At 41.6% G+C, this 21409-nt stretch overlaps 2 protein-coding genes across 6 annotated transcripts in view; both read right to left on the bottom strand.

Moving 5' to 3' along the window:
• LOC308085672 (eukaryotic translation initiation factor 4 gamma 1-like) overlaps positions 1 to 4859 on the bottom strand; it is a 63549-nt gene extending 58690 nt beyond the window's left edge. For all 5 annotated transcript variants that reach the window (XM_080428918.1, XM_080428914.1, XM_080428917.1 and 2 more), the window contains exon 1: positions 4795 to 4859. The gene's annotated coding sequence lies outside the window, so the exon portion shown is untranslated. The remainder of the gene's footprint in view (positions 1 to 4794) is intronic.
• A 1057-nt stretch (positions 4860 to 5916) lies between these two features.
• On the bottom strand, positions 5917 to 19999 carry LOC308086165 (26S proteasome non-ATPase regulatory subunit 2-like). Its single transcript, XM_080429590.1, is given in 22 exon segments — positions 5917 to 6483; positions 7129 to 7239; positions 7242 to 7249; positions 7527 to 7653; positions 7784 to 7878; positions 8940 to 9108; positions 9420 to 9503; positions 9900 to 10045; positions 10433 to 10534; positions 10885 to 11047; positions 11507 to 11594; positions 12549 to 12676; positions 12989 to 13095; positions 13808 to 13954; positions 14656 to 14716; positions 14975 to 15119; positions 16157 to 16315; positions 16820 to 17044; positions 17478 to 17599; positions 18222 to 18386; positions 18564 to 18620; positions 19826 to 19999. Coding segments are annotated over 22 exon segments (2718 nt in total). The 5' UTR covers positions 19952 to 19999; the 3' UTR covers positions 5917 to 6300.
• Positions 20000 to 21409: the final 1410 nt, after the last annotated feature.

Genomic DNA, 21409 nt, shown 5'->3' on the forward strand with positions numbered 1-21409 from the left:
ATATATATATATATATATATATCGGCACACCCCTATAATGTACCATACAGAATCTGACATGCAGGGTGCTTGTGTTATGTCAGACAACCCATGCCTTCCCTATATACATTACTTTACTAATTACTAACATATTGTATAGCTTAAATATAGACCACAAGTCTTTAACACTCTCACCGCCAGGCCCGTAGCCTACGGGCCGATAAATCCAACCGTACAGCGCCGATCCCGTAGCCTACGGGCTGTGGTGCTTTTTCCTTTTTTTCGAAAAAAAACTTTTCAATTTATTTATTTTAAAAAAAATTAAAAGTCGTTTTAGTCGTTCTTGGCAGTGGGGGCTTAACATAAACCGTTCTAACTACAACATGGCGGCTCCGTTTGACACGTGGTTTTCACTGGTAGCCGCAGGGAGATGTCCGCGATGTTTACAAACAGTGCACAGCTCAATCTTAAGGATTTTAACGAGGTCTATGGCGACGTGAAAAAAACAAAAACAACAATAAAACGTTGGCACTGGTGAGTACATTATGAGATTAACCTCTGGCGGTCAATGTGCTAAGGGACACTGGGAAATTGTATATAATATCTTTATAATGAATTACAGCCCAATGCCTATAACGGAGTTCAATGACATGACCAAATTGGACTCCATGTAACAATGCTACAGCTGTTAGGTTTCTGTTTCTTTAGGTGAGACCAGGACAAGGGATTAACCTACCACACAGAGATGAAATGACAAATGATGACTGGGTCTGTAGTCTCATATTTACATAGCCAACATGTTTTAACACATTTAGTTGGTTCATCAGTGTCACTAAAACATTGAATGTCAATTATGTGCAGTAACTTCAAAGCAAATGTAACCAGTTTCAGATGCTGGTAACAAGCTGGGAAACATAAGATAGAGTTTCAGGCAGTGTCGCATAGTGACACTGCGTCTCAACAGCACAGCCTGTTCCCCACTTCGTCCATGTGCCCCTAGTGTGCCAACATTCAGCAATGGCCTGTCAAACCCCATACATGCCCACACTTTGGGTTTTCAAGTTTCATAACAGCAAACTAGCACCAAATGTCAGATATATACAGTACTATATATATTGTTTTATTTTTTAAGTAAAAGAAAGAACAGAAAAAAACACTGGCAGCTCAGCTGAGGAACACCATGCAGGAACACCTGCCTTGTGTTTGCACTGACTTGGACTATTTGTTTTCTTCTTTCTTTCAGTCTGGCTAAAGCCATATTTGGGCCAAAAATAATATTTTCTCAGATTGTTGACTGAGAATTGATAGACAATGCTTTCCTGTCATGGCTTTATGGACAACTATTACCGTACTGTAACATCCACTTGGAGCCAAGGTGCTGAGCCTTGTTAAAAAGCATCTAACTAAAAACAAACATATCACTGACACTGGATTTTGTTTGATAATAACTGAGACAAATAGGCAATGCAATGATGCCAACTCCACTTTACTTTTGTACTACTTCAAAATCAAACTTTGAAAAGATTGCACCTTGATGGAGCCACAAATGCAAATTTTTCCTCTTTACTAATATCAATATTTCATTAGCTTGTTGCAGGTCTATTCTCAGATAGCTTCTTCTTTAGAGTAATTAATGTGGGGATCAGCTTTCAAAAGAAGCATTTATTTTCTCCTTGTTGAAGGTCAAGCGCAATGGCGAGTGGTTTCAAGATCTCAGCATATTCTTTCAATAAGGCAATCTCGTGGGAAGACATCTTGGAAATCTCCAGATGGTCACAAACTTCCCCCAGTTGTGGGAAGACTTTTAGATCTGGATTCTGGAACCTGGATCTTGCAACCATGAGGGAAATGGGTATTACAGTACAATATTTGGAGCAAGATTTTAAATTGGATGTCCAACTTTTTTTACACAGGGGAAGTGAACCCACTGAGACTAATGTCTCACACCACTGAAACCAAGTGGTGAGATGACACAGGGTGAAAATCCCATCCTGAGATTGTAATTTGAATGAATTAGCCTCTACCATCTTCCTGAAAGAGAAAGTGCTTCACAATACAAGGTGGGGTTAGAGTCATCCGATTTACATGCAATCTAGCCTCCTCGATTTACATGCTTTACATCTAGCCTCCTGACCGGCCATTTGTCCAACAATGGCAGACAGGCTTAGGGTGTTGTGTAAATAACTGTCTTTTGTGCTGGTGAAAGCATCCCAACTAGAGATGCACAGCCTGTGTGTGTGTGTGTGTGTGTGTGTGTGTGTGTGAGAGAGAGAGAGAGAGAGCTGGGGGGTGGGAGCAGAAGATGAGGATGAGGTTGTGGGTTGGGATGTAATAAAAAATGCAATCAAGCTTCCTTAAAAATGTAACTGACTGATCTAAATATTACAGTTTCCGAATGTGATCTGGACTAATTGGCTAGTTATTTTTCGTAATCTCATAACGCCATCCCGATTACATGTAGCCAGTTGCCAACCCTGCTAGCTAACCTTTTAGAATTGACAAGACGTCGGTTTCCGTCCATCTATAAAGCGTGCGAGGCTTTAGCTACATGCCACAGGGGCGTGTCTGTCTGTCTAGCCAGGCATGCACACGGCATATTATACACAAGCAACCCCCGAACACATGTCCGCTGTCAAATGCTTAGGTTTGTGTAAACTTCAACGAACATCTGGTTGAAGAGGACGTGCTGAGGTATGATGCGCTGCGCCACGATGCCGTTCACTTCCTCAGGCCCGACTAGGAGAGACCACGTGGTTTGCCGTGCAGCCGGCTTCTTCACGCCACACCTCACATAAACGATGGCTACATGACAACTCCTCATGTGACATGATAAAACAGCAGAAACAAACGACAGGCCAGGCCGCCACTGCTGACATCGCGTGTATAAATTCATGAAATTACAAGACGATCGTGAAGGGAGGTGGGGTGGCTAGCCTCGTATGATCCCACTCATACATTAACAGTAGCAGCATTCACCGGCTAACTACATCATGATCTAGCTGCCGGCTGGGAGTGGTGGCGGGTGGATGTCAACAGCGCCCAGACAATCTGATCACTGTATACCGATAATAATGTCCAAGATGAGCCAACATCATATAGGATCCTAACGTTAGCATTCTCACACAGGTCTCCGTGACAGCTCACCTCGCTTGAATCACTGATTATGATGCAGTGCGGTCGGTGCAGTAGTAGCAGCAGCATCATCATCAGTGCAATGTGAGCTGACATGATGATCAGGACTGTAGCAAGACAGCAATGCCGGTACGTCGGCACCCAACGTAGGCCTCATTAATATCAGCTACCCGTGACAACATAAAACGACTATTAGCCCCCATCAAGGCCCAACCAAGGCAGTCCACAGGCTCAAAGCCACCCGCCTTCTCTCTCTGTCTAGTACACATTTCACCACCGCCAGTGGATGATACCGTGGATTCACTCACACGAATCCACGTTATATTGGCTAATGCCAGGCTACAGTCTTCCATCCACTGCTTTACCTTCTTACTTAAGCTAAATCAACACCACCAGCCTGTCAGGACATGCTTGTTTTCCCGTCTATTGATTAACCCCATCATCATCACATTAAAACATAAGCTTTGAACAAGCTCACCAACACACACACCGTTTCCATCTTTGCCGGCAGGATCGAATAATTGTTTCACGTTGGTTGCCATCACATGCTTTAGGTTTTAGAGTAGACAATCTACGGTATCAAGACCGCCCCGATGTTTACAACTACAAGAATACAACCATTAGCCAAACACAGCACGTGGTAAGTTATTAAAAAAAACTCACAAGCTCAGTCACTTTCTACACTAGTTAGCTGGCAGAATGTTGTTAGCTAAGCATGTTAGCATGTATGATAGCCGACGGTTGAATATTATGAATATGAACATGAGTAGAAATAGAATTGACATTATAGCTGACATTCCTAAACAACTACGTCACATAGACAACAAAACACACCAGTCCCTTCTTACCAACATACATAATGTCTCCCCGCTGGGGAGCAGTAAGTAAAACAAAATGTAAGTTGAACGTTCCTCTGTTGTTTGTGTTACTGTTAGCTCGTTAGCTTGCTAGCAGTGTTGCCAGATTTTGAGAGAGAAATAAGCAACCAAGGTCTAGGAAAACAAGCCCAAAAGAAGCGACTACTAGGCCACTTGAGCGCTTTAAACCTACATCATGCATCGGCTATTTGAAAATAGCCGATCTACAAGCTCATAACGCGTCGCATGAACTTGTAGATATGCCATTCCCCCCCAAAAAATAGAACATTGGAAATATTTTAACAACACAAATCTTGTATGGGGTCCCTGGCACAAAATATTTTCAGATGGGGTCCTTGATACTTACATATTAATTTGACACGAAATATTTTAGAACCACTGGTTTAAACAACATTAGGAAGCACGTCCAAAATAAGCAACTACACTTAAGAAACCAGCCAAAAAAAACGCCAACATTTACAAGCAACTTCACAGAAAAAGAAGCCCAAAGTCGCTTATAATAAGCCGACATGGCAAGACTGCTCGCTAGCTAGCCGGGGCTGGCTGAAGTAAAGAAAGAACACCCACGTCGTATTTAGCATGAAGCTAACTGGAGCTAGCTAAGCTAATCCCCCCTGAAAACAGCAGGACCAGTCAGCAGATAATAATACACTATCTTCACATAGAAGCATAGAACACACAGCAGAGACAGACAGGGCTGTCTGTATGTCCCGTGAGACCCCGGACTGTCTCTACGTTACAAGAAAATATAGATTTTTTTTTTGAATGATAAAGATGATAAAGTGAAGAGACCGCGGCGTTTTACCTTTTCTCTCCTTGAGTCCGCAGAGCCGGACGGACGGAAAATTAGCCCGGAAGCCGGTACGAGAGCTAGTTCCGGCGAGACCCCCCCCCGTCACGTGACAGTCAGTAGACCTCTTCGTACGACGGTATCGCGTGCCCACGTTGTACTGTCCATACAAAACAATATTTGTATTTATTCTTTTTTGTGCTACAGTCTCAGTGGTGATAGTACTTATTCTACTTTTTTTCTCCTTTAACCATTTAAACCCCAGCATCGGTATTGTGGGGAAAGCTTTTGCTGAAAATCTCACATTGTAAGCTTGTCCAATCGGCTATTTTCAGCGAAAGCTTTCCCCACAATAACAGAAAAGACACTAGTATTGAGCCCTGAACCCCTTTTTCGTTGAATTGAGTACAAAGGACACATGGAAACAAGCCATAGTACTTTCTTGGGTAACCATTAGAATGTGGGCGGTTAACCACGTTTGTACTACATTCTGTATTGCGGTTTTCTTCTCTTTAACGCGTTTTATTAGGTATTGTAAAATATTGTACGAGGAACAATTATATTTAAGTGATTTATTCCATGAATACACTGTTAATATAATTTTGTATGACTTAAATTTGTGGTTTGATTTATTTTTGTTAAACGGATAACCATTTAAAAGTTGCATCCCTAATGGGGAGGGTCGATTGGGAAGAAGCTCAGGTGTGTCCATGCTGTCCTGCGTAGCTCAAATTGAAAAGTGCCATAGATGCAATAATTAAACATTTTATCTCAAGCTTTCATAACAATGTAACTATAATCCAATTACACATTTTCACAGTATTCTGGTCTTCAAAATTATTTGTCATCCGACTACGTAATCCAGATTACATGCAGTCAGTGACAACCCAACCCTGCCTATATTTTATGTGCCAGTGCTGTAAACCCACTGCCTACAAACCTCCTCTTTGGTAAGGGAGGTGAATCTCTAGGTTATCATTTAAATAAACAATTAAAAGTTGTCAGGGCCCAAATTGTTAAACTTGTAAAATCACATTTCGTTTTTGCCTTACTGAAATTATGTATACCATTTATAGTGTTGACTCCAGAGCAGTTCAGTATTTTCCAGTTAGAAAGACACAAATATAAACACAACACTTGAATTCAAAAGATTTATTTGACCAAGTGATCCACTAATTAAGAGGGGACAGGCTTAAATATAAAATAAACCATTATAGACACTTAATAGTGACATGAAAGAAAGCCAAGAACAGATAAATTCAACCAAGTGGACCTTAAGTTTTATTTATTTTAAACTTTTACAGCACTGTAACAAAAAACAAAAACAAAATGAAGAACAAGGGTGAAAGCAGTGTGTGTGTGTGTGTGTGTGTGTGTGTGTGTGTGTGTGTGTGTGTGTGTGTGTGTGTGTGTGTGTGTGTGTGTGTGTGTGTGTGTGTGTGTGTGTGTGTGTGTGTGTGTGTGTGTGTGTGTGTGTGTGTGTGTGTGTGTGTGTGTGAGAGAGAAATGGGTGCGTTTCGTCTACGATTCATAGTTTGGGTTCTTGCGGAGGATGACAAAACCTTCCAGGATAGGGGTGACGGGGAGGTACTCCTCTGTTGCCAGTTCAGCCCGTTCTCCATGAGCCAGCAGCACTGGTGTTGTGTGGGTCTGAAAACCTGTGATGGCCTTGGGCTTGCCTGCCTGGCCCACTACATCCACAGCCTGTGAACAGATTACAAAGACATAGGATTAGTTAAAAACTGCAGTCAATTACAATTTCTTTCTCAAACCTAATCTTTCTGACTGATTGTCCACACTGTTATTTTCTAGTGATCAGACATCGGCAGACGCATCGTTAGAAATAAGATTTGAATTGCATTTCAAACCACCAACGAATAGGGCTTGAATCTGATCCACAAAAATCAGTTTCCATGTTTTGTTTTTGCTCTTCAGACTTGATAAAACCAATCAGTATAAAAGTAAGTACAAAATCTGCCTGTCTGAAAATAGCCAAAGTCTTAACCACTTAAAACTTATCCTGTACTTCGTTTACCGAAGTCTCTTGGGAGTCTGCTAGGCCCTTCCCTTTCCCCCCTACAACAAAGTTTTCTATTAGAAACCCCATGAGATGCTGTGGTCAACCTAGAAGCATTAAGCACAATTTTTACTAGACAGAGGTTTCCCCAACTCTGGTCCTCAGGGATACTGCTGGCTTTTTAATTCTACCATGTAGTTAAAGCTGCAATCCCTAACTTTTTGTGTGTGAATAAAACGTTTTTTATTTTATTTTGACCCATCAGTCCAAGTCCAAATCCAAATTGCCAGGACCACCAGGGTTTCCAGAGGACCAGTTATCACATTTATTACCTGTCCGACTCTGACAGATACGGGCAATGGTCGTAGCTCCTCGTCGAAGGTGACAAGCATACGTGGCTGCATGGCTGCTACCAGCCCATAGAGAACATAGTGAGACTTCCCCCCAGGATTACTGCAACACACAGAGAGAACAGCAGGGGGCATTAACCCGATAACAATTAACAGTACACTTCTACACTACCAAGTCATGGACAAATACACCAACAGATGGACAGTTTGGTGTTATGTTCCACTAATTAGTTTGTCAATAATGTATTAAAAAAAATATGTTTTTTTAATGGCATTGGAGGGAAAGTAAAATATGCTAGGAGGGGGAAACAAATATCACATGTGTTGTGTGGAGATAGAGGGAGTAATGTAAGGAGGCCAAAGAGGGAAAAATGACTTACTGTTCTTGACGTCGAGGAAGGAGACGAGAACGGTGAGTAGTCCAGCCACGGCCACCTGACTCATCAGTTGCCGGTCGCTGTGGTACGGACACAAGGTCAACGTGCCTTTACCCAGGTGAGTCAGACCCTGCAGAGACAAGGGAGAGCTTTAAGCCATACAGTACACACAACAAACATGCACGCGCACGCACGCACACACACACACACACACACACACACACACACACTGAATCTTTACACACAGAGTTGACACTTACCTGTGCCAGTCTGACCATGAAGAGGTTGTTGGGGTCTTTAGCATGGTATTGTGCCAGCTGTCGCAGCATGGCAGCCAGACGGGCGTTGTTCGTGCCTGAGGACAAGATACAGAAAATACACTTGTTGCTATGGCAATCACTGTGTGACAGGTGCTTTAAGAGGAGGCTTAGTTTGTAAATGTTATTTGTACACATTTGTATAAGAAAACTGTACAATTAATAGCTTTATCAAAAGAGCACAGAAATGATATTAGAATTTATCAAATATATTCGATTATTTTTAGTGTATTTTGCATAGAATGTGGTCCACATAATGCAAGTAATATAATGGGTCACTGTGCAATAGTTTATAGTCATCTACCTGTCCAAATCCCTCGTGATTAGTTTTTTGTCCAGTTTTTAAGGTGCATTCACACCAGACAGATCAAAATAATCAAGTTGTTTGAATCATTGCAAACGTGTCACTGTTTTTCGGCCATGTTATAAACGTGGAATGTGTTTTTGCTTGTTTAGATTGACAGGAGCCTGACGTGAGCCTGTGCTCTCAACGTAAGATACACATCCGTGCATCAAAGATCAGAGACACAGGACACGTTCAACATTACTGAGTTAATTTTATTTGGCAATGGAGGGAAAGTAAAAGATGCCAGGTGGGGGAAACAAGTGAGACATCAGTAAGATTGAAGTATTTTGTAATATGCGTTGAACTGAATGAGCACATTCAACTGCATTCTGATTCACATATTCTCTGCAAGCAACTTTTGAAAAGCCATTAGTCACTCGCACAAGTTGAAAAATGTTCAACTCAAAGCAATTTTAGCTGAAGCAAAAAGACTGACAGCCAGTGTGCGTGGGGAAAATATTGATTCAAGCAAAATGTGTGAACACAAAGGAGCTAACACGTTCCCTCTGATTCAAGTGACATGATTATTTTTTTATCTTGTCCGGTGTGAACACACCTTCAGAGAGAAAATGCTATCAATAACAGCTTCTCCCCAATATGGACCAAACGTTGATACTTCCTTTATAAACACAGGTTCTGTGTGTAGATACTTCAGTAGTATCATCGTGCACAGAAATAGAAAATACATTATTTCCTTTTCACAGAAATCTAATGAGTTAATGTCTATTTGAAATCATGCCATTTTCTACCTACCGCTGCCCACCATGCCCATGGCAAAGATAGAGTTGTGAGAGACCTCAGGGTCAGCATCGTGGGAGAACTTGCTGAGCGTGTCCAGGATGTTGAGGCGAGGGTTGGACACAGAGATGAGGGCCAGGGCCAGGGGCACTGCCCGCCTCAGGGTGGGTTCACCGTATCGCAGCTGGAGAAAGGCAGGAAAGGACATGATCAGAGGGTCAGCAAGAGATATGAACAATGTGGGGGGAAAATAAATATCAAAAGGTTTAAAAAGAAAAATAGGCCAGAAAGAAATTGAAAATAATTAAATAAAATGATGCGAGACATAAAAACAGGCATTAACGATGGAACTCAGACAAGAAGGAAAATGGAGAGTTGGTGAGGTAAGAGAACAAGAAAAAAACTGCTAAAAAATTAACGGATGAATCCATAGACAAACCGAAGACTGGGGAAGCGATTAATATTGATCAGCCGGTGAAATGCTGCTATACTGACCAGGTGTCCGAATGTCCGCAGTGCCATCTCTGATCCAATTTCCTCTCCCATGGCGATGAGCGCAATACCGAGAACAGCCACACCCTGAGAGAACGACAGAAGAAATCACAGCTTATTTTTTTGTTTATTTCTCCTGTTATTCAAGATGAAGAAATTCCTGAGTTGTCATCACACTACAATAATAACACTGAGTCTTGTGTGAACCTGGATGGTGCATTCTGTGTATATTCTTGACGTTATTGTATAGATAGATTGTTTCACATAGATAACATTCAACATTCCGTTTCCTTTATATCCCCCCCAAAACAAACAAGCTAACAAACTGTTATCTTAGGTAGCAAGCTATTATGTCCGGTAGTTATTATGGTTAAAGAAATTATCTGGTGGGCTTCTCTCCACTCAGGACATAGTTAGCCTTTGCCAACTACACAATTATATTTACCAAGCAACAGCTGACCGGATGTGTCCATATGTCTATACCTGGTGAGAGCCCATGTCAGCAGTACTCTCCTTCTTCTCCTTGTCCTTCTTGTCTTTCTTGTCCTTGTCTTCTTCCCGTTCCTTGGCCTCATAGTGTTCACTACAGATGTGGAGCAGCTGTTGCACCTTCAACACATTACCAGAGCCTGGGTGGAGGGGAAGAGAGAGGGAGAAAGGGAGGGAAGAGAGAGGGAAGGAGTGAGGGGAGAGAGGGAGGAAGGGGAGAGAGAGATAACAGGAGAACACAGAAATAAGGAATAATAACTCGATCAGAAGATTTAGACAAGGGGTAAAGTGCATTAGTAAATTCAGGACCATGTATGATGTCTGTAAATTATGTCAGAAATGTCAGTGCAATTTTCTAAGTTAGTGAACATTATCTTTCTGCATGACTATGCATTAATTTGTACAGCTGTGTAGGTATCTGAATCTCAATGTGTAAATTGTGCGTCAGCCCTAGTGTGAATGCAATTGTACTGTATGAATATGCCAGTGGTGCGATATCTGAAGGTGTGTTGATGTGTGAGACTGACCAGCGTAGGCACAGATGTCCACAAGTGTGTTGGCAAAGCTGCGGAAGGGTTCAGGTACAACCTGCAGTGCTGCCAGAGTGGTTTCAATGGCCTCGCCTTTACCTGAACACCACACAATGACAATAGGGTTTGTTATGGGACGAGCTGCCAAGACAAAGCCACTGAAGGTTATGGTGCCAATGTGATGGAGTAGGCAATTGGCATAATAATATTATCAATATTGTTACAGTCCAAACACTATATAGGAGACAACACCACACACACAGGTGATAAACTGCAGACTTAAAAACAGCTAAACCTCTATAGAAATTAATATTCGTAAAAGGTATCTTCCTTTGGTTCCATCTCCCTTCAAAAGTCTATTATCTGCATAGCACCTTCACAGAGCTCAAGGACCAGTAACTGAATAGAAATGACTATAAAAACAGCAGTAATGCACAGGCCCCTCTCACCAAGATGGTTGAGTCCCAGGCCCAGTGGCAACCAGCGGGCATATGTGTCTTTGAGCTCCTGCTCGCTCTTCTCCATGATGGTCTGGACGATGGTGGAGGTCACGTCTCCATTACACGACCCCACCGCGATCATACCACATGCTAGAGCCGTCACACCTGCTACCTGCAGGTCACACACACACAAAGGAACTTCAATATTATATCATGTATGTAAAGGTACGGCTAGGTGATAACGACTTAAAAGATTAATTACATTATCTATGGGCCAAAAACATCAATATCAGATGTCATGTTTCAAGCTACATGTTATAACAGTTATGCTATGTTAAGCTACATGCTAACGCTCCCTCTATAGGACTGCGTGAGGTCACACAAGGTGAGGGGAGTTTGTAGGTCTGCTACGGAAAGCCAAAAGTGTCATATTTCGCCTAATGTCCCCCGGCCAAGGAAGCCTCACGGGAGCATTTGGTTACATTTCTACAATCTCAAGAGTAAAATTAACAATGAGGTTTTTACTGTGTACTCAGTACTTGTCTTACAGATGGTGTAACTGCACACGTTTGTTTTCGATGACTGACCATTTTCACATCATAACAGATGCACATCAACTAGTAGAGCTCACCTCCATGCTGGATTTTGAGTCTCCCATGACAGGGAGAAGCAGTGAGAGAACATCCTCTCTGTTGGAGCCAGCATAGGCCAGGCCAAGTCTGAAACACAAAGGAGACCAGAACGTACAGTAAAATGTCAAAGGAAACACTTCCCAGCTTCCACTGTAACTTACACCAAAACCAATAAGACATTTACAGCACCAATACACAGGAAACTATTCCATGTGCCATTTACATTTGCACCTATAAAAAGAACGATCATGGCTGGCTTAGCAAGACATGAGGTAATGGTATGAATTTCACTTCATTTACCAACATTTGTCATACTAGTTTATATCATACCAACTACATGCAGACTTGGGACCGCAACCGTGACTTTCACCTCTAAGGTGAAAAATGCATGAGAACAGCCACAAAATTGTATATAAAATGTCTTAGTCTGCCAATTCGTTGTCAGTCACTGTGTAACACATCGAGCGCTACTGTGGGTCTTAGCCGACACAACTGATGATTTGATTCTGCACTATGCGTTTGTAACTTTGCACCATTGAGGCAGCTCTCTCTCTCTCTCTGGTGTTGTGTGTATATAGCAGCTGTTTCCATGAGCGTGAGTCACACCCATTTCCACCCACCGCCTGTCCGGGCTATGGGATCGCAACTAAAATGCAAATAAACAGCTTCCTCAGCTTCCAAAATGTGGCAAAAGTTAAAAAACAGCGTCCTCACTCCCAGCATATGGCAAAGGGTAATGCCAGTGTGCAAAGTTCAGACCAGTTGAACAGCCCGTGAGAAGAAAAATGGATGAGGCTGGACGGAATGACAGTTTTGTACATTTTATAATAGAATGATGAAAAAAAAACACACACAATCAAATACAGGTTTTAGGTTCATAAATTATGAACATAGCCTCTCAAAATATCATTCCTAATATGTCTATAAATATGAAGTCAATGCTTCAGATTCATTGATTGTTCTGCCAGGTGTCATCCAAGGTATTTCTAACCCTCGCATACATAATATTGATGTCAGATCAAGTCAGGGTTTCTTCCTCACCCAAAAATGGCTCCTATCCTCATGACGTTGCTGTTGTGCAGTACATAGTCTGACAGCAGAGCCAGGGCAGGGTCACACTCATTCCTGACCCCAGAGTTCACAATACCACAGGCCAGGAGAGCACCAGACTGCACACAAACAAGATACACAATTTAAGTGAGGTTAGGGCTCTGAGCTTCTCATAATAAGTGTAAATGTGTATACTTTGTTTACTATAATGTTGTGCATATACAAAATTTTCTTCTGATTTGACCTTTTAGATTTATATTTCCTTAAATCGTACTTTGTCAGTAGAAAGCATCTTATATAATCTCTTTTATTTATATATATATATATATATATATATATATATATATATATATATATATATATATATATATATATATATATATATATATATATATCTTTACTAATTACAACAATTCTGGCCTGAAGTTTACCTTGATGTAGTCCTCAGAGGAGTAAAGGTATTTGTCTATTTGTGTCAGACCACCGTCCACATCCCACAGTAGAATCATGCCCAAGGAGGCTGCAGCACTCAACATGCCTGTCGACACAAATACACAGCAAACTGACATTGAGCAACCACATAATATGTCAAAACAGGATAAAACGTTCAAATAGGAACGTTGTTATCAATTTCAGCACAGTTTAGCACGAATTGCGCATATTTTAATTGATTCCCGCAAATGTATATACTTATAATGGGGTACATTCTTGTTAATAATGAAAAAATAATGTCAATAATCAGATCCAATGTGTCATGAACACAGGATTTGGTACTGGATGGCGCTGGCACAGACCCCAACGCGCTGCCTCTACAGAGAATCTGCCGCCTCCCCCTTCCCTCTCTGCTGGCGTGTAAAAATATGTGTATTTATACCTCATCATATGGCAGTGTTCCAGATCGTGAGGCATGACACCATTGTAAGATTAAGTATAAATCAGCCTAAAAATGTAAATACATCTGAAGGGAAATAATTAATGGCGCGATCGTCTATACTTTATACACGTTTTCTTTCTCACAATCACACACATCTGTTAAATTGGAGCAGAGCGACAAAATGCAATCTGAAACAGGCAATGTAAGTCAGACCTACAGTTAAGCTTAATATGTAGTATTCAAAGAGTACCCCTATGTAAAGCATACAAGGGGAGAATTCCCTCATTTTGAAAAATGAATTTCAGGCCCTGGATGTTAGCATGCAGGGCCTGGATGCTAACAAAAAAAGTTAGTGAATGTTGAGTGCCCCCCTCACCATGGTCCTTGTTCTTATAAAGCCACTTGTTGCCATCGTCTGTGAGCAGCTTGTCCTGACCGAAGGCGGCGTTCACAAAACCATTGACGAAGGATGAGGCCAAGTTCATGCGAGCTGAATCCACCTGAGAACCGCTGCCTCCAAACCCTGACACACATGACAATGGTGATAGGTGGACCACAAACATTATTCTCAAGAATTTAGTGTAGCAGTGCTTTTTTATGCATTTATGAGCAGATTATTTTGAAGTGCGAAATACAATTACTGTTGCTATTATTTTACATGTATTCAGAGCAATGCAAGCAAATGCAATAAAAGTAACTGCAAATTGTAATGATGTCAGACAATGGAAATGTAATACAAGATAACTTCTACACACGCCCCAGTAAAGTCTCATTACCAGATTCATTGTGTGTTCCAAAAGAGACAAAAACCCTAGCAGCTAGTGATGCGCGGGTCGGGTTTTTTCATGACCCGCCCCGCCCCGCCCCGCCACGGAACCCAACCCGCCTCAACCCGCCCCGCGAACCCATATATAAATCTATGGCTCAACCCGCCCCGCGACCCGCGATTTTACCTATAATTCTGTGAAATCATGGTTAGAAAATAATCCCCAAGTGTATTCAAACTGTTTTATTGTTATTATTCTTATTTTTATTAGGAATAAAGACAAAACAAGAGCATGTGATTTTTTATTTATTTTTTGCGTGTGAGAGCGGCTGACCCGCTCACCCACAGCCCGCATAATTGCCTCTGAAATTCTGACTCGACCCACCCGCGCCGCGGGTTGACCCGCAGGTCCCGCGGGTTACGGGTCAACCCGCGCATCACTACTAGCAGCCACTCACTGTTGTTTTCCAGATGGGTTTTGTAGATGTCGTCAGGGACTTTGGGTTCCATGATGTCCAACTGGGTAAGGGGAGGACGAGTGAGACACACATTATATTACATTAACACGGGGAGAGATGTGCTCCATCACAGATAAGAAAAAGCATTTGCTAGAATCATTATCCTTCATCTCCTTCTCATATTCCCACACCATTACCCCTTCAGCATCATCCTCCATTTCTTAAATCACTATAACTTCCTGCATTCTTTGATGCAGAGAGAGGGTTAGACACTCAAAAACAGTCATCATGTACATTTTCCACACTTATTGTTTCGTACCTCTCTGGCCAGGGCCAAGAAGTTACTGTTGAGTTGAACATTGGACATTATCTCCGTCAGGTCCTCGTAGTCCTCCACGTCTTCATTAAGCTCCAGGAACATGCCGTGACGACCCAGCATGAAGGCCATCTCCTTCTGAATAACACTGCAAGGCATAAACACATCCAATTTCTATCTATGTTCCACGTTTCCTCTTTGGGATTAAGTGTCATATTTAAAAGTTAGGGAAAAAAAGAGGGCAATCCATAATCAACCACTGTAATGTTTGGGTTTTTAGGGGCACAGTGATCTACTTTTGGTATGCGTCACACCATTTTCCCTAGATTTAACCATATACCAACTCATCCTAGGCCTTATTGCAGCCTTTCTTAATCTCGTTAGGAACAATAGCCTTTCTCTCATCCTGATAGATGTGTATTGTAGGCTACTTCCTGTCAGGTCATTAAATGTTAAAATACAGGTCAGCTAAATGATTCCAAATATAAATGTTGGTGTTAGGGTTGATGGAGGGAGATAATAAGCTATGGGGGTGGGGGTAAAATGTATGTATAACTGCACATAAACATAAAATGTAATATGGCTGTAAATATGATTTGATAATGCATACATTTCTATACATACTGTATGCACATTTCCATTTACGTAGTTGACTTTATTATTGCTAATATACTAACTTAGATGTTATGACAATTCATTATGTATTTATTACTGTTATTTGTGAGCTTTGGTACCAGGAACACAACAGATTTCACTTTTGGGTCCAAAACCGAAAAGGTTTAAGAACAACCCATGCCTTATGTATTGGAGACAGGCTCGGCAGATGTACGGAAGGACAGAGTGCAAATTGAGTGCAAATCCAAATTTCCCAGCAGAAGTAGGGTGGGGGATAATATAATTTCAATTGCACCTCATGTATATTGGACATTGTATATTTACATTTTACTCTGTACCTTCCTTGTTTCTTTTCTACTCTCTTTCTCTATTCTAACGTTAAGAGCTTCTACGAAACATAATGTGTGCTTCTGAATGTGCAACATGGTCTAAAATTAAACCGTGGCACAGTCAGGGTCACCCAACTCCTTACATTTTCCTGCACTACTGCTCAAACGTTTCTGACAGGGGACCACACATTTGCCTCACTTAATCTTGATTAGGATGAACATTGTCTTCTCCAGGGCTTACATATCCTTGCAGGAGGTGAAGATGTTCTCCACCAGCTCCACATCATTGAGCATGAGGGCCAGGCGCAGGGCCTCAGGGTAGCGGTTGAACTTCCTGAAGATGTTCAGGGAACTTTTAAGCAGTGCAGAGTTCTCTGGCTCGGGGACGTAGCTCACACAGCTGTAAGTGAGATTTGTCAAGTTAGGGATGTCAGACAATGTACTGTATACTGTATGCTACGAATAGAATTCACCTTCTAGGCAAAAGCTAGAGTGTCACAGTTTGGCAGCACCTGACAATGACAAAATCAAGGCCCAGATCAGATGTCTTTAATCTACTTGAATCCTTGGACTCCCAAATTTGTAGTAGTCTGGACTCCCAAATTTATACTAGCAGGCATAACTGAAAGAACCCTTATGTTATAACCATATTTCAGTTATTCATTTCCATTAATTTGTCATTAATGTAGACGACACAACACGTTGCTTCTCTGCCACAAATTTCTGAACTGAATTGAACATTAAAAAAACAAACAATTTGAATATAGTGTCTAGCTTTATTTTTGAGGGAATCCTTACAAAAAAGCTCTGTGGACCACTAGTAGTGTCGGTAGCGGACCCCCAGTTGAAGACCTGGGCCCTTGAGAACATTTCCCATGAAACAGTGTGACTACAATAAACATACCTGGTGAGGTAGAGGCAGACCTTGGCGTAGGCGTTATCGTCTATGTAGTTCTCCAGCATGTCCAGCCTCTCGACCTCCATCAGGAGGTCGCAGGCCTCGTGCTCGGCGTTGTGGGCCATGTTGTACGGTACGATCTCCTTCACCAGCTTCAGCAGCGTCTCCTGCTGTGTCTTGTCATTTTCCTCAATCTCCTGCCACTCCTTGGCCACCTCGCCAGCCAGGTGCCTGTCAGAGGACAGAGAGAACCAGTATTGGTTAGAGAATGGCTTCTCCGGTTGATGTAGATAACGGTTTTCAACATGCTGATGCTGTAAAGCTGTAACACAACTGCTTCTAAGTATTTATCTGGCCATGTGTTTTCCTCCTTTTATGCAAGGAGAACCTCAGATTTTTGTTTTCAATATTGTAAAACACTTTGTATATAAATTGTGTAAACACAGAATTTAACGCAGTTGGAATATTTATGAAATGCTACCCTGAACACTCAAATAAAGTATAGACACACTCCAAAAATGTAGTTAAGTGTAGAGTACTCAAGAAGTTACTGCATTACTGTCCAGTGTCCACCACTGGTCATTTGTAGTCTGACTCATGGCAGGTGCACAGTAAATGGCGTGTCTCTTCATAGATACTGTTATGCCCATTTTCTTTGTCCTACCTGACATATTCGTGTCCCCATGAAGCCAGCTCCTCCTGGGAGCCCAGCAGACGATACTTGAGACACTCCCTCTCACCGCTCATGGTCATGGCCAGAACTGACGCCACATCAGCACAGAAATGCTGCAGAACACAAGCAACACGATCCATTAACTCAGTAGTTCTCAAACTTTTTCATGGACCCCCAAATGGATATTTGCACCCCCCCAAAAAAACGGTACTTTAAATTAAAATCAATATTTTTTTATAATCGATAAAATCTATAATACGTTTTATTTACTGCTGCTCCTCTATAGGCGAATCCACAGAGCGCTCCCCTGGTGCAATCATAACTGAGGTGACAGAATGCACACCGCAGCAGGAGTCTGACACCACAGCACTCTGTGGATTCGTCTAAACGTGGGCAGCCATAGACGAGTGGCTAGTGAGCCCGCCTAGGACTCTGGAGGTCCCAGGTACGATTCCAGCACTCAGCAATGTGTCCCTGAGCAAGACACTTAACCTCTAACTGCTCCCCCTCTGCGCTCCTCTGTGGGCAGCACTCAGCTGGGTGAAGCTGAAAACTGAAGTTCCCCCGCAGGATTTGATACTATAGGTATAATAAAATAAAATCTAAAAACGTATACGTTGTCAGCATCCTCTTGAAACGTGTACCTCATCCCAGTAAAACCAATTTTGGTTTTATTGAGATGGTCTCAAAAGAACGTGCTTCGTGTTTAAGCTTTCCAAGCCAGTGCCGGCTCACCTTGTTCTCTCCGTCTGCCATGCCCTCATAGATCTCCTTGAGTTTGCCATAGTGTGGGCGCAGGAACTTGAGGGGCTTGGGAACCGAGGTCATGGACGTGGTGGAGGAGCGGATCAGTCTGCGTAGTTCCTCTAGGGCAGGACGGTGCAAAGACGTGTTTGTGTCCTGTCAACATGTTGTCAATGGGGAAGAAGGAGGTATGTTTATGCCAATGTTATTTTCACACAGTGCAACTACATTATAAATCTAGCACACCTATGAAGGCTTCACAGTGAAATTTTCAGCAGGACTCCAGTAAAGATGTTGCAGTCATTGTGATTGTAATTTAGTTGTGATACTCACACCCAGTCGATCTACCATCAGCTCCAAATCATCCTGTAGCTGTTTGTCTTCCTCAGACTGAGAATAGAAGAGATCATCACACATCATAATGAAGCAATGGACACTCAAGGATATTTTTAGCAGTTATAACAGATGCGTGATTTCAACCAGGCAGCGCTTCACTGACAGATGCTAGCTTAGGAAGAAGCCAAATAAATTGGGTAGTAGACATCAAGATTCAAGACTGTTTATTTGACACTCATATGGATACAACAAGCAACGGAGTGTTGGTGTGTTATGCACCGCAGACTGCTAAGTGCTAACAATAACAATATCGTTATAATAATCAATTGTATGGCAGGAATACAAGTTCCAACAATCCGCAGAATATCAGATTCATTAAGCTGCAGCAATGCAGTAACTTTTGGTTAAACAAACGTTATACATTAGCTTCGATGAATTGAATACACAGGACCCTATGAATCACTATGCATTGAGTACAAAAGGACCCCAAACGAAACAAGCCATTGTGCTTTCTTGGGCTTTTTAATCCTATTTAGTTGACCTTGTATTTGAACTGTACTTTCATGTGCTTTTTTTCTGCAAACTTCTAAATAAAGTATTCAATCAATAATCAAACCCTGATGGAATCAAGCCATAGTGTTTTCTTTGGTTTAATCCTTTATCTTTCTGAACATAACTGTCCTTTCTGTGCTATTTTTGCAAACTGTTAATAAAGTATTCAATCAATCAAAAATCTGTCATACAACATAATAAAGCTAACGTAGCATTAACACTAAACACAAACTATGACCAATGTACACACTATAATGTCTTTCTTCTGCCGCCATGTTTAATAATTTGTCATTGTATATCATTGCTGCTATTATGTCATTATAAAGACATACATGTCTTGAAACTACATTGACTGACAGCATCAAACGTAACTCTGGTCCAACAGTCAGTCACTCACCACTGCCAGTCACAACATTAGCTTGCCGGTGGCTAGCTTAACCGGAGTTAGCGTTAGCTTAAACTGGACTTGACACACCAAGCAGCGTGACTTGCAAATACAACAGTTTATCATTGGACTATCTCCAGAGACGTTAGAGAGGACTAACCGGGTCAGATATGTTCAGACTAAACGTGCTGTAGTGTTGTGGTGTGTGTTGAACAGACAGAGGCCTGCTACACAGCAGCAGTGACTCAGGTAAAAAGCACATAGCTAGCTTCTCTCTCCTAACGAGGGCAACACAAACACATTAAGACACATTCATTCTCACCAGCTCTGCTTCCTCCTTCTTGCCCTTCTTGTCCTTATCCTGGTGTGTCTTGTCCTTGTCCTTCTCTTTGTCCTTCTCCTCTGTCTTCTCGGTCTGCTTCTTCTCTTTGTTTTTGGCGTCCTCCATGGTTGTGCTTCTCTACGGACTCTGAGCTAGCATGAATTGAGTGAAGACTGAAGACTACGGATGGATGGATGCGCGAGGCGACCTGTGTTGCCAGATTTTGCGCGGGAAATAAGCAACCGGGTCTATGAAAACAATTCAATTGCCAAAGCAAGTGTCAAAATATAATTAAGACAATGGGGAAAGTATATACAGTTGGAGCATTGTGTAAACAGAGCTATGTCACATTGCGTTGTTTTTTTGTTTTGTTTTTTATATACAGGGTATTAAGCTTTTTGAAACAAATTGCAGCAATCTTTTGAAATAAGACGTGTTGTGATTGATTGATGTACTTTATTTAGTAAGACATGAGAAAAACAGTACATGGAAGTACAAATTCACAATACAAGGTCTACTAAATTGGAAGGCTCATAAAGCACTAAGCTTGTTTAAAGGGGAAATCCACCCATTTTCAATATTTAACTATGTCATTAATATAGCATAAAGGAGTTGTGTGGAAATAAGAAAAATTTAAAAAAAAAATTAACATTGCAAAAAAATGTAACATTGCAAAAAAATTAACATTGCAAATTACACCATGATGAGTCATCACAGTGTAATTTGCAATGTTAATTTTTTTGCAATGTTACATTTTTTTGCAATGTTAATTTTTTTTTTAATTTTTTCTTATTTCCACACAACTCCTTTATGCTATATTAATGACATAGTTAAATATTGAAAATGGGTGGATTTCCCCTTTAAGATGAGATCCCCATGCACACAAATCATGATGACATATAAGAGACAGACAGCTACACACTATACAGAACGTCATACAATCAGCCTACAGGTTAGAGGTTACTGGTATGAAAAGTAAAAAATATGTACAAAGGAATAAAAAAAAGAAAAGTTCGGTCTGCTATTTTCCCCCAAAAAAGAAAAAGTATTCTTGGAGAAAGAAAAAGAAGGTGGGGGCGGCAGTGGCTCAGGGGTAGAGTGGACGGGTAGAGTGAACTGGAAAACCGCAAGGTTCCCAGTTCGATCCCGGGCTGGGGCGCTCCCCTAGAGTTAGTGTCGAAGTGTCCTTGAGCAAGATGCTGAACCCCTAATTGCTCCCGATGAGCAGGTTGGTGCCTTGCATGGTTTCCTCCGCCATCGGTGTATGAATGTGTGTGTGACTGGGTTAATGGCACAATCAATGTAAAGCGCTTCGGATAGAAGCGCTATATAAATGCACCATTTACCATTTTACCAAGGTCATTTTGGAACATTCTTGAAACATTTCAACAACACAAATTTTGCATGGGGGGTCCCTCCCTGGCACAAAATAGTTTCAGATGGGGGGGCGAGGGGTCTGTGGCCTTGAGATGAAATTGTTTGAGAGACACTAGTTTAAACAACATCGGGAAACAAGCACAAATCAGCAACTACACTTTAGAAACAAACAAGCCCAAAAACAACCGCAACCCGCAACTGCTAAGC

Source organism: Gymnoscopelus braueri (genome assembly GCF_963280865.1).
Source record: "Gymnoscopelus braueri genome assembly, chromosome: 5".
NCBI classification, from domain to species: Eukaryota; Metazoa; Chordata; class Actinopteri; order Myctophiformes; family Myctophidae; genus Gymnoscopelus; species Gymnoscopelus braueri.